This window comes from Vombatus ursinus, unplaced genomic scaffold (genome assembly GCF_900497805.2).
Source record: "Vombatus ursinus unplaced genomic scaffold, bare-nosed wombat genome assembly UNPS02014816.1, whole genome shotgun sequence".
Lineage (NCBI taxonomy): Eukaryota > Metazoa > Chordata > Mammalia > Diprotodontia > Vombatidae > Vombatus > Vombatus ursinus.
In genome coordinates, this window is record NW_020954594.1 from 24577455 (window position 1) to 24591930 (window position 14476).

At 36.1% G+C, this 14476-nt stretch overlaps 1 protein-coding gene across 6 annotated transcripts in view; it reads left to right on the forward strand.

Annotated features, from left to right (window-relative positions):
• ZRANB3 (zinc finger RANBP2-type containing 3) overlaps positions 1–14476 on the forward strand; it is a 190357-nt gene that overhangs the window by 102559 nt on the left and 73322 nt on the right. For all 6 annotated transcript variants that reach the window (XM_027835736.1, XM_027835733.1, XM_027835737.1 and 3 more), the window contains exons 6-8: positions 923–1008; positions 5064–5235; positions 6750–6884. In XM_027835736.1, the coding sequence (XP_027691537.1) occupies positions 923–1008; positions 5064–5235; positions 6750–6884 (393 nt within the window). The remainder of the gene's footprint in view (positions 1–922; positions 1009–5063; positions 5236–6749; positions 6885–14476) is intronic.

Consider the following 14476-nt stretch of genomic DNA (forward strand, 5'->3'; position numbering starts at 1 on the left):
CCACTTAACACTATCAGCAACTCCTATCTCTTCCTAATTTTACATATCCAATCAATTGCCAAGCCTTTTTGTTTTGACTTTTACATTTCTTGTATTTGTCTACTCACTACCCACAGCTCTTAGAGCTCCTGCCCTAAATCTGGGTCTTATTGCCTCTCGAGTTAGGAGACCATCCTCCACACAGCTACCAAAGTGATTTTCCTGAAATGTAGTTTTTACTATGTCACTCTCCTCATCAGTAAACTCCACTGGCTCCCATTATTTCTAAGATCAAATACAAATTCCTTTGTTTGACATTTAAAACCTTTTATATTTTGGCTCTAGCCTACCTTTCCAGATGTTACACATTTCTCTCCTTCTTCTACTCTGTCGTTTAGTCAAACTAGCTTTCTTGATATTTTTCCCATACAACATTCTATCTCTAGTGTCCATATGTTTACACAAATTGCCCCGTCATGCCTGGATGTACTCGCTTCTTATCTCTCCCTCTCAGCATCCCTACCCAGCTTTCTTGAAAGCTCAGCTCAAGTGCTAACTCCTTCCTACAAGAGGCCTTTCTTGATACTCCTCAGCTTTTAATGCATTTCCCTGAAATTGCCCTGTATTTCTTTTGTGTATATCCTACAAATGTGTACATGATTCTCTCCCCCACCCCTCAAAAAATGTAAGTTCCTTGCTGGCAGGGACAGTTTCATTTTGTCTTTGTATCTCTGGTGCCTGGGGCATAAAGTAGTGTCTCATATAATAAATGGTTGTTGATAGACTGTTACTAAAATGCCATGTATTTTTGGTTGATGAAGGAAAAATTTTAAGTTACTGTTTGAAGAGATTTTAAAATACTATTAATATAATAAGCTTAAAATAATTTAGGTTAAATTAAAAGTATATGACTATATTAAAGTATTGTTGTTGTTGTTTTTAGCTTTTTATGCAGATTGATGCACTTTTCCCAAAACAATTTGGAACATGGACTGAATATGCAAAAAGATACTGTAATGCTCATGTCAGGTACCTACTCCTAAACATCTTCTCTATGTGTTTCTCTGTCTCTTTCTCTCTGTCTTACAAATGTATGTTTTACATTGTATATACACACAAATATATTATATAGACACATGTAGATATACATGTATACACACATACACACATTCAGCTGTAGACTGAGTTATACAGCTGCTTTAGAATTGTGAATAGAACATATTTATAAATGACTTTCTTATTCATGTCAGTTGTTAAATGATGCAATAAATTACAATCTCATTAAATACATATATAAGCTGATGTATATGATTTAGACCTAGGATCTTAACTCTGAGAGATCTTAAAAGTTTGGATTAATGGTCCCTAAAGCAAATGGAATAAATGTTATTAAGGTCATTTAAATGCAGTTCCCCTTGAAAGTATAACAATGAACTTAATGACTCTCCAGTCTTTCACAATCCAAAGATGCTGATAGTTCATAAGGAAAACAGAGAGTTTTCTTAACATCCCAGAAAAAGAACAAAGCAAATAAAAATGGTAACAGTCATTATATTCCTGTATTCCAGCTTTGCCCTTTTAACTAAAATAGAGTTAACCAGAAAAACAATTGTAGAGTCCCGTGGCTTATTGCTGAGTGTATTAAGAGATTACAGTTCTATAATTTCAGTTTAGCTGGTTATGTATTGACTCAGAATTTTTAATTATTTTCTCTGAATGCCGAATGGCTTTATTTAATGAAATCAACTTGTGATGATAAATTCAAATGAATACTGACTTGGCCACTATAATAATTAGTCCCTTCTCTAGGCTTTTTAAACACACACACACATACACACACAATGGAAAATTAAATAGTTATTTGTTTTGTTTTGTTTTTTTAGTACTACACAATTCCAAAACTGTCTTTCCTGTATTAAGTTCAAAAATCAACAATCATCCCTTAAAATAAATTGATTTCCCTCTGTATCATCAATTGACACCATTCTAGACACTGTTAGGAAGCTTAAGGTTACTATTCTATTGACTATAAATGTGTGACCATAATAACAAATAATATGGCAGATACTGATGAGTAGGATAATGTTTTCTGTTTTTCTTAGACCATTTTGGTGATGGCCAAAATTTTGTTGTTCTTTTTGGACACTGCAGTTCAATGGAATGATGTCTTCACAGCAGCAATTCACAAACTTTTTGGTTTCAGGACCCCTTTATATTCTTAGAAGTTTTTGAGGGATCCCAAAGAGCTTTTGTTTATGTGGGTTTATTGTATCAATATTTATTGTATTAGAAATTAAACTGATAAAGTTTTAAAACATTTATTCACTTAAATTAATAATAATAAGCCCATCATATGTTAACATAAATAACATTTTTATGAAAATAACAAAATCTTCTCAAACAACAAACAAGTGAGAAGAGTGGCATTGTTTCACTTTTTTTTTCTAATTCCTTTAATGTCTGACTTAATAGAAGACAGCTAAGTTTTCATATCTGCTTTTGCATTCAGTCATGTTGTGTTTTGGCTGAAGTATATGAAGAAAATCTTGCCTCACAGATACAAAGTTGAAAAAACGAAGAGTATTTTCATAGGCAAATAATGTCTTAGTTTTATTATAAAAACAGTTTCGCCCTCTAAGACCCCCAAGGATTCACAGAACACACTTTTTAAGCATTGCTGGTCTACAAAGACTCTCAAGTTTATTTTCTACTTTCTAATTGATAGCTCAGAGCCCTTCATTTTATAAGTTTCATGATTTTTCTCAAATTATAACTCATATGCCACTTTCCTTCCCACTTTCACAAACTCATGAGATTTTTTTGTATCATTTATCTCCATTGTCTTTGCTCTTTGCAATTTGGAAAAATTTAGTGTCATCTAATAATTTGCACATTCCCTCCTCCAGGTCATTTATTAAAATGTTAAATAAGACTGAACCTACCAATGATTTCTGAGGAATTGAGCACTTTAAATTTCTCCTTTCACAAAAGTGTCATTTATCCCTATCATTTGTTTCCTGTCTGTATCACAGTTTCATATCCGTGACAGGGAAGCCTCCTCCTCAGTCTCATTGTGACTGAATCATTATTTTAATTTTTGGTGTGGAACCTTGTGAAGAGGGTTTTAGAAAGGTTAAGTAAATCTCTAATTTTCTCCTTTATTTACCCCTCCAAGAATTCCATTAAGTTATCCAAGCAAATTCTACCTTGTTCCCTTCAGCAAGCATTTATTAATAACTTCCACTGACCTGCCTATGAGGAGGTTATAGTTTGGAGAGTATTCTACTTGGAGGGGACCGGATTGGGGGAATCTATTATAATATATGCAGAAAGGCAGGGAGAGAGCAGCAATTCTGTCTTTTAAAACAATTTAAAAGGTAAGGCCCAAGTTTACTCCAATCCAAGGTGGCTTAGTTTTTCATGTCTCAGCCTCATCATTCAACTAAAACTCTTCTCTCTAAAGTTACCAATGATCTCTTAATTGGTAAATCTAATGGCTTTTTCTCATTTCTCATCATTCTTGTCATCTCTTACAGCCTGTTTATCACTGTTGATCATCCTATTTTCCTGAATGCTCTTTCTAGATTTTTGTGACATTTTACTCTCCTGAACATTATGTTACTTAATATCTGATGATGTAGTCTACCCATCTTATTGTTCTGCTTGGTGTCTTTTCCCAGGCCATGCCGTTGACTATGGGTGTTCTGCAAAGCTCCATCCTCTTCTCTTCTCCTCTCTACAGGATCTCACTTAGTGATTTCAGGTCCCATGAGCTCAATTATTATCCCTCTGCAGTAGATTATCAAATATAATCATCCAACCCTAATTTCTTTTCTGCCCCGTCCCTCCCTCCCCGAGTCTTGTGTCATTAATTGCTCATCCTGAATGGGAGATACTTCTATACGTATATTAGTCTCCCTAATAGCATGTCAGCCCCTTGAGTGCAAAGACTATTCCATTTTTGACTCTGTATGTTCAGTGCCAGGCACATGGCTTAGCACAACATAGATACTTAATAAATGCTTATTGATTGGTCCAGACTTTTTATTTCCCCTTTGGCCTCCTCATAAAAGGTAATTAATGGGGGAGCAAAATGGTTTTTGACCCTGTGTTCCTTGATCAAATATCCCTAGTATACTGTACTTGGACTGAACTGAAAAACTGACTTTTCCTAAGGCCAATGGACACTGAACACATATGTAGTGACCACTTGCTTTCAGCAAGTTATATAATGATTTATGCCCTCCCTATCCCCAAAGGAAGCCACTGAATAAAATGTGGGCTTATGAGAAGTAAAACAAACAAACAGACCTTTAAAAAAAATAATACATATAAACAAAACATTCTTCTTAAACTGAGGGGCAGGGACCGTACTATAAATACAGATGACAAAAGGTCATTAGATCGCTTTCAACTTGCATAGGAAGGAGGGGTCATACAAGTCTTTATGGAAAAGCTAGTATTTAAGCTAGGCCTTTAAGTCAGTACAAAGGAAGAAGACATTTAAGGCCTAGGGAACGTCTAAAAGCAAAAGTAGTGAGGTGAGAAAGTGTAGCGCTTATTCACAAGGTAGAAAATAGTCCAGATTAGCTAGTATTAGAGGGAGGCATGTGAGATACATCCAGAAAGCCCAGTTAGATCCAGATTACAATGGGGCTTAATTAATAGAAGAAGACATTTGTATTTCATTCCATAGGTTGTGAAGAAGCTGTTCTCAGTTTTTGAGCAGTGGAGTGACATGATTAAAATTGTGCCTTAAGAAGATTAATCTAGGAGCTTTGTGTTTAATGGGTCAAAGCAGAGTTCAAAAGCCATGGTAGTAGTACAGGCTTTTGCTAGTGTCCTGGCAGTGGTAGAGGAAAGAATGAGGACTGATAAGAGAGCTAATTCCGAGGGAGAATTGATAATTCTTATTTACTTATAACTAGTAGAGTGTAACTTTTGATATAACATTGAAAAGGATGAGGTTCTTGTAACTAGATTGCATTGAGATTGCATGCTGTGAAGAACCTTTAGCCCTTCATTGTGAAAATAAGTACACATTCAAACAATTCTTTGGAGCATTCTTTCTTCATTTTTTTCAGGTATTTTGGTAAACGAGCTCAGTGGGACTCCAGAGGTGCATCAAATCTAGGTGAACTTCATCAGCTATTAAGTAATATAATGATCAGGAGATTAAAGACTGAAGTTTTAACCCAGCTACCCCCTAAAATTAGACAACGTGTTCCATTTGATCTTCCATCTGCAGCAGCAAAGGTGAGGATCCCTTACTTTTTTGAAAATCATTTCCTAAGTTATTTCTAAAAATAATGAAGTTATTGCAAAATGTACATTTAAAAATATTTGCTGATATAAAAAGCTGCTTACCTGAAAGAGTTGTTATTAATTAGGGCATCATTTCCCAGACTACATTGTATAGTAGAACCCTGCTGTTCAAAGTGAATAGGTGCTCCTTGAGAAAATTTCAGTGTTGTAACTATCATTGTAATACTAAATGATTAAACATGAAATGTGTTTTAAAAACATTGGATGCTGAATTTTTTCATATATAAAATTGGGCTGAATTCTACTATTTTGCTCTAAAATCTCCTTCCCCAACCTTTATCCTGGTGGCATCCTATGCTCTCTGGGCCAGCGTTGATGAGTTTTGTCAAACCCAGAAGTGTTTCAGGGCCAAATAAGTTTAGGGAATACTAAACTAGAGAAAATAAACTGGTTTTTGTGTCCTTTTGGTACATGAAGGCTGAAAAGAAACATAATTACAGCTTTTAAGTATGTGGAGAAACGTTATATAAATAATGATAAATAATCTTTCCCTTTTTCCTCTGATGATAGAATAAGAGGACTAATATTACAGCACATAGTGTTTTTCTTGAACATTAAGGAAAGATTTATTTCCTCAGAGCTTTTACGAAACACCGAAATTAATTATCAATGGTGGTTGTGGAGTCTTCTGCTCTAGAGATTTTTGATGACAGGGTAGTCCACTATCTACTTGTATAATTTGGATATAGTTCTGCCCCAGAGATCTGCTTCCAGTTCTGTTTTCACTCTGTGAAATGTGCTAATCATCACACTAGAAAACCAAAAATAAATTACATTGAAACCTCATATGCACTTACATCTGAAGAATTTAGTTTTCATATTGTTAAATCTGCTTAAATCTGGGCTTATATAAGAGGCTTTCTGACAGAAACTGCATCATCTTCCAGTCTTGGTAGATTTATGCCAAACATTTTTCCAACGCTTTCTAAAATAAGAATAAAGTGACTTTATATTCAGTTATTCCAACACTGCAGATGAAAATATAATTGAAGGAAGTCAATATCTGATTCTACTGCATTTTTAAAAAATTAAGTAACATTCCCCAAATCTTTATGCCTGTTTAAATGAAACTATATCTTGCTGTAAAAGTAACTTGTTACCATATATTTTTTCTATGCCCTCCTTTCTTATATAATTAGATTTTTTTCTTCTTGCTTTGCAAATTGTTTCTCCTTAAGAGAAAGCTCTTTGTGTTTGATTTATGATGTTAGCAAAGTGCTTTATTTTCACCCACAGCTTGTCATTGGTTTCTATAATTGGTAGGAACATGTGACTGACCTACCTCTGCATTGACGTTTTTGTATGAGCAGGCTGGTATCTTTGGGAATTTTCTCTTCTTTCCGTACCTTTCTGTAGCAGAAAAAAGTAGGACATGATTCACAGTTACATTAATTGTTCTGCCCTTTATGCTGTATTTCTAAACATTGTTCTTTCCTCCCACATAGGAATTGAATACTAGCTTTGAAGAGTGGGAGAAATTAATGAGGGCTCCACATTCAGGTGCCACCGAGACTGGTAGCCACTTTTTTCAAGCCATGGGGCTGATGACCCGTATGTTTAAACAAACAGCTATTGCCAAGGTATTCTTGAAATTTCTGTGTAATTCTATTTTATTCTTGATGAAGATTATTTTAAATAATTTAGTTTAACATCTTATTTTTAAGACTGCCCCTTGCGTCATTCTTCTCATTCACTTCATCCCTATATATAATGCTTTCCCACCCACTCATGCTGAACCTTATAAAAACCTTATTATCTTCTGTTCTGGTGGTTTCATTTTATCTGTTTGTCAAATTGTCTTTTAATTAAATGTAGCCATACTCTGTCTTCAATTTATATATATATTTCTATAGATGTACGTGTGTATGCATATATGTGTATATATACATATGTATGTATGTGTATACATAATACACATACACATGCATACATACATACATGTGTGTATGTGTGTGTGTATACACCTTCTCACTTTGCTTACTTTTTTATTGTAAATGAAGTTATTTAAATCTACAAGTTGTGATTATAAAGTAGAGTCATAGATTTGGAGGCACCTTAAATTAGAGGTGAGCTGTCCAATGGTGTCAAACTTATATAGAAACGGACCCCTGCAAGCTGCACAATGATGTAAAAATTCACAAATCAATAGTATCTGTGTTGTATTTATTTTGTTAAACATTTCCTAATTACATTTTTATGTGATTTGGGATGTACTTGGTAGTTTTGCAGGCCTTGAGTTTGACACCTCTGATCTAGTCCACCCTTCTTCTTTCACAAATGAGAAAAGTAAGATGGAGAGATGTGATTTCTGCAAGTATTACAGTGGCCAAGCTGGGAACTGAGTCAAAACCTTCTGACTCATGTTCCATGGCACTGCATCATGCTGATTTCTACATAAGGACACTAGGGTTTTTTTTTCCTATCTTACTAGAATTTATGAATCTAAATGAATCACAGAATGTCACAGAAATCAGAGGTGTAAAATGTCATCTTAGCTTGTATAACTCTTACCTGGAGATATTGTCTACCTTGTAATGACTCTACCTCATATGGTAAGCCCATTTAATTTTCAGCTATCTAGTTAGTAATACCTTCTTTGGTTTTGAGGTGAAATCTGTCTTCCTTATAATTTATACTCACTTATTCTAGTTTTTCCCACCTTAACTATGTAGAATGTCTAATTCTTCTTCTATGTGACAATCTTTGAAGTAGCTGAAAACAGCTATTATGTACCCTCTATAATCTTCTCTTCTCCATGCTAAAAAGTTCTGATATCTTTGATCATTCCTTATGTGAATTATAGTTTCAGGTTCATATATCACATTGGTCTCCTCTTCAGAATGGACTTTAACTTTTCAGTCTCTCTCTCTTATGGTAGAGTACTTAAAATTGCATACACTATCCAAATGTGGATTTACCATTACAGATTACAATGGAATTCCAACTTAACATATTCTGGTAATTAATAGTTGCTTTTTCATTTATTCATTCATGCATATATACATGCATTCATTCACCTATCCATATACTTATTTAAATGATCCTCCTTTCAAGTCAACCTCCTTTGTACTGATCGACCAATTCAACAAACTATCCTTCCAAGAGTTCTTGTCATAGTCAGGACAATAGACATTTCCATCCATTTGGTTTTGTTCGTATTGATTGCTGGATTGATCTTTTTTGAATAATCAGAAGACTTCTTTCATTTGAATCTTGTGCAACAGATTTACGGCAATGGGATCAACTTTGGCAAGTGTATATCTCCCTATTCTGTATGTACCTTGGTATTAATAATAAGCCTGTCATAGTCAGGACAATAGACATTTCCATCCATTTGGTTTTGTTCGTATTGATTGCTAGATTGATCTTTTTTGAATAATCAGAAGACTTCTTTCATTCGAATCTTGTGCAACAGATCTACAGCAATGGGATCAACTTTGGAAAGTGTATATCTCCCTATTCTGTATGTACCTTGGTATTAATAATAAGCCTGTCATTGTATAGGGCTATTTCTCGAGTGTGATCTTAACATGCATACATACACACACATATGTGTATATGTGTGTGTATGTATGTATATCTATCTATATGAGATTACTATTTGGAACAACATCTTTAAGGCCGAAGTTTCCTTTACCAAGTTAAATACTTCCTTGTGATTAACAGATGATAGCTATAGCAATATCTTATATTCTCTGCATCTTTCAATCAGTTGTGAGAATGTAAAGAAAATCATTTAAATGAGTATATGGATAGGTGAATGAATGCATGTATATATGCATGAATGAATGAATGAAAAAGCAATTATTAAGAATTTGCTTTGTGCAAAGTACTGTGCTAAGCACTAGCAATACAGAGCACAAAAGGTTCCAAGCTCATATTCCAGTGAGGGAGACAATAGATACAGATGGTTTTATCTACAAATCAGAAGGAACTATCCCACAGTCCATAGAGTACAGCAGCAAAAAAGATGGTAATATGTCTTTCAAAATGTCATTTCTACAGATAAAATCCTATCAATTTCTGATGTTGTGTCATTTGACAGTGCCAAGAACCTTGGTGGCAAGAACTTTCTTTTCTGTCTTTATCAGCTGTGGCTCTAATGCTTGTGAAAGCCTTTCTATTCTTTTCTCATATTTTTACTAAGGATACTTTCAATATGGATATAAATCAGTCTTATAAAGATGAGAAAGTGGGCTCCCTGATTACTAATGTTCTCTCTGTCAACTTTTTGTTAGTATTAACGTCATCCATTTTCTGAGATCTTATAAAAATACTCTTCAGTATTTTCTAGGCTGTGTTACTTCCAGTGTGTCTTTCCTTGGTTTATACTCAGCTGGGTCTAGCTCTTCTTCCCAATTTCATCTTCCTAAATGCCATTTCTACTTTTCATATATTACTTTAGGGACTAAGGCAGGAGTGGGGAACCTGCAGCCTCAAGGTCACATGTTCCCCACCCTGGGACTAAAGTGTCAGATTCCCTCTGTTGATGAAAATACATTTTTATAATAACATTGATATATTTTTTTATGTCTGTATGTTTTCCTCACATGTTTGTTTTAGGAATACTGTGGGATGATATAGCTTATTTGGCTCAAACCAGACTTTCTTAATATTTCTTTTAAATTTGGTTCCTTTTCACCATTTTATTAGGCAATATTCCTTTTAATTATCTACCATCTTCTATTGTGAGATGTTGGAAACAAGATAAAAGTCTAAACCAGTGTTGCCCCCTAATTTCCATCTCTTTCTCTGTATCAAGGAGTTCAAGTTTTGGCTGACTGAGGAAATTAGAGGCTCCTTTAGACTTCTTATTTTGGTAATTTGGTTAAACTTCCTTAGGAAATGGTGATTTGTGTCACTATCTGTTCCTTTATCAATTCCCTATTTTTTCACAAAAATTTTGATTTGATCTTGACCTGTGCTATTATTAGTGAAGGAAATTCCTAGAGTGGACAATCTCTCCACTGACAATGATTGGCACCTATAACTTGGAGTCTTAGAGAGTTGCCTGATAACTTAGAGGTTAAGCAACTTGGCCAGGGTCACATAGATAGTATGTGTCAGAGACAAAATTTGAGTTCTTAATGATTTCACATATGACTCTCTGTCTATTATACTATGCTGCCTTCTTTAGTGTTAATTAATAGCTTGTATAAATAGGTCACTGTGAACCTGTTTTTAATTGCATACCATATCTTCCTATCAACTCTATTCTTCTAATTTGGTGTTGTTTTTGATCTTTGCTCAAATAAGTTGTTGGTGTGAGTATACATAGTTGATTAAAAATGACTTTCATATCAGTAACCATTTTCCAACTGTTAAAACATAGTTATAAAATTGACTGAAAGGTACAGAGAATACAAGATCATACTGTGCTAATTGTTTGGTGTCTATGAAAAAGCATTTCATTTTGTAGAATAGAATGCTGACTTTACTGCTTTCTTCCATGATGTATCCCATGCTAAGGTAATAAAAGGTTATTTAATGAATTCAACAACAGATATAGCTTTGTTAATTTAATCTGTTAATATCAAGTAAGGTATAAAACAGAAAGGTGTGTGTTTCCCTAGTGTTGTATGTTACTGTCAGAGAGGATGGAAACGGAAGACTCCAAATGAAAGAGGAATATCTTGTAAATGATGTGGTCCTCCAGATATCTCTGTTTGAGGATTTGAGGCAACACAGTGGCACAGTGATAGAACACTGGATCTGGAGTCAAGAAGACCCAAGTTCAAATCTGTTCTTAGACATTTACTAGCCATGTGACCCTGAGCAAGTCATTTAACATCTCTCAGCCCCAGTTTCCTCCTCTGTAAAATGAGGATACTAGGATCAGCATTCCAGAGTTGTCATGAGGATCTAAAGAGATTTTGGTAAAGCACTTTACAAACTCTAAAACATTATATAAAGTCACTTAGCCCCCTAACCTGGTCCATCGGTACATATATCTCAAACAAACACAGTGAACTGAGTCTAGAATAAACAGATGGAAGAGAGGAAGACTGGGTTGCATTCAGAAAATTATGTATCCCATTCAATGATCTCAGTCTTCTCCCTGAATCAAAAACCTCTTTTTAATATGACATGGTTACATAGAGAAAATTTGTGGCTAGGGAAACTGCAATGACTTGAACTCTTTATTTCTAGCTTTACTGGCCAAAAGTGGCCCCAAGAGAATATACACCTGAAAAGTTCTGAACAGCTACTTGGTAGAAACCCTGTTCGAAGAGGAAAGGGCTTCCTGGCTGAGTAGCCACAAAGCAGTGGCATAAACCATTAATGCTTGAAAAAGGCCTGCACCATGTAAAAGCTTTTGGGAACCAGGGTGATTATAGGACCATGATAAGACCTGATGAAAGCAGATTAGAGCTCAGGTGAAAGTATAGATGCCTGATCAAGAAGAAGATGCATGCCATGGAAAGTAAGAAGAAAGTAGACTCTGGATCAGCCCCAGGTTTCATATTATTGCTGCTTGGGGTAGAGACATGACTACTCAGTGTCGTGAATTTTGTGAGGACTATGACCAACCCTGTGGAATGACAGTATAGCAAGTAAGGAACATCACTTAGAGAAAGTTCTTTCTAGCATAATGAGTATGGTAGCCCCTTCTCTGATCTATACATACCCTTTCATAAATGTGTTCTATGTTTAAATCTTTATTTTTTGCTTAATGCTTAGAGAATTAATGCTTAGATAAAGATCTTAATGCTTAGAGAAAGAGCCAAGATCAAACCACATTTAGTTGTTACTAGAGTTTCCTTGGTTTGGGACAAAATTAGGTGTTGTTAGAGATAGCCCCCAGTACAAAACTGGGTCTGTGTGATCCCAAACCTGAGATCTGAAGAGAAGTTCTCTGCCTTGGGATACTTTAAACATTAGAACTCTTTCAGTGATGCTCTGTGGCTGGAAGTCATGGCATACTAAAATGTCTCTGATTTAAACTGCAGTTCATTCATGAGTGGAGATAGGTATTGTAGAAAATGTGGTTGGGAATGTTGCTTCTGCATGTCACTGTTCAGGGTGTGGATAAGTCCCCAAAACCCCTTGATGAATAGCTGCTGGAGTATTGACAGCTGTAAGCTGTTGACAAGGAAATGTAGGGAGTGGGAGATGTAGGTAGGAATGAGACTCACGTGGGGAAATTAGGCACTCCTGATAGGCTGTAAGCCCTGCATGACCCAACCAATGGGGAAACGGAAGGGAACTGCGATTAGGGCCTAGGAATAAAAAGCCTTGCTGTCCCTTCTGTAAGGTGTCCATACATGGGACATTTGGCCTTGCTAGGCTGTTAATAAAAAAGTTTTTCTAGTTTACCAATGATTTCTTGGAACTTTTGATAACAGTATGGGGGGGGGGGGTCATAATTACTTTGCACCATATCACCAATAATGAATTACATGCAAAAAGCTGCCAAAGAGATCATTAATGTCTGATCAGAAAAGAGGGTTAGTCAGTCATGTAGGAGAGTAGGATAAAAGCTGGATATCCTTCATATTACATTCACCCCCCCCCACACACACACAACCAAATGTCAAGAGACATAGAGAAAGCTCTCTGCCAGAGGATTTGTGGGAGGACACAGGCAAAAGTCTTCCAAGATATGACATGGATGAGTTGTGACCAGTGATTTTGGAAGGAGTACCCACATGAATCAGGTCAAAGTATTGAAACATCTATATTATAATTATGCACAATTTTGTCCTTTTTCTTTCTTTTTTTTTAACCTAGTTTTAACCCTGTCATTCTGATTAACTATCATTGAGATAATAATTAGTTAAGTATTATAAAGTAGCTGTTGTTTCAGGTGCTCAATTCCGAGTTTGCTCCAAAAGGTTTTTTCCACTTACTCTTTTTTACTTTTTTTTTTTTCCAGCCAAAGACACGGTTTATTAGAACATCTATCATATTGGGCAGACTCTTAAAGAGTCTGAACATGGATAAGCAGTGGCTAGATTATAAGAATCTGACCAGTGGCTAGATTTTAGGAATCTGAGCATCTTAATGGAGACAAGATGGACCTTATATACAGAAAGACTGTGGGAGGGATCTGGGAGTGGCCAAGTAGTTTGGGGTGAGGGGAGGAAGGGCCTAAGGAGGTCTGGGTGGGAGTGGCTAGTAAGCTGGGGTGAACAGAACTCCTGGGACCTGGACAATGGAGCCTAGCTAGGATTAAGTGTGGGAAATGGCCAGGGGCCATAGGGAGATAAAACAATGGAGGGGAGATTGGGTGTAGCCACAGTGAAAGACCAGTTGATGGGGTTATAGCCTTGGGAATGCCAGAGATTTGGCCACGTGGGAAAGTCCAGGGTTTTTCCTTTCTGGGGCCCAGATTCCAACCCCATCATTCCCCCCTCAAACAAATAGGAACCCAAATTCTTTTGGGGTGAGGGGCGAAGGTCTCGGCTTCTGAAACTGCTTCCTGCTGGCAAGGGGCGTAGAGCTGTCCCTGCCTCAAGGGGGTCCCAAAGAGGAGGTTGACTAGACCGAGCACAGGCTGTATCCAGGGAACAGTGGGGGGGACATTGGCTGGTACTCACTGTTACCAACTGTAGGTAATGGCCCATAGTCTGGAAGACATAAATCTGACAGAAAAAACCGCAGGGCCCAGGTATAAAGCAGGGGCTAGATTTAGGCCCAACTTTGAGAGGATAAAACATCCTTAGCTCTGTTTGGATTCAGATAATTCAGTTTTCCAACCATGCAATATCAAACCCACCTCATAGCCAGACTCAGGAATGGCCAGGTGGGTAACATTCCCTTTTAAAGGAACATAATGGGTTAACAGCCAGTATGATCCCATCTTAGACTGAGACTAAAATTGTCCTCTCAGCTTTTCCCAATGCTGACTTCCCACCAGTATCAGCTTCTCTGAGTAGCTTGTGGCATTTCTCTCAGATGGTGGATTATTGATTATCGATGGATTATGATCCATCAGACAACTCAAAATAAAATCCTATGAGCTTTTACTTCAAACAGCAAATTTTACTAATCACAGTTTAGGAAAACTTTTACAGGATTTACATCTCAAACTTAAATTTATCCTAGTGTAAAAAGTCAATCATTAGAGATTTCTATGCACTTGCAAATTCTCAGCAAGTCATACATAACCCAAACAAACTTTTTGGCTAGTTTACACATGAAAAGAAAAACCAACAATAGCTAAATTATT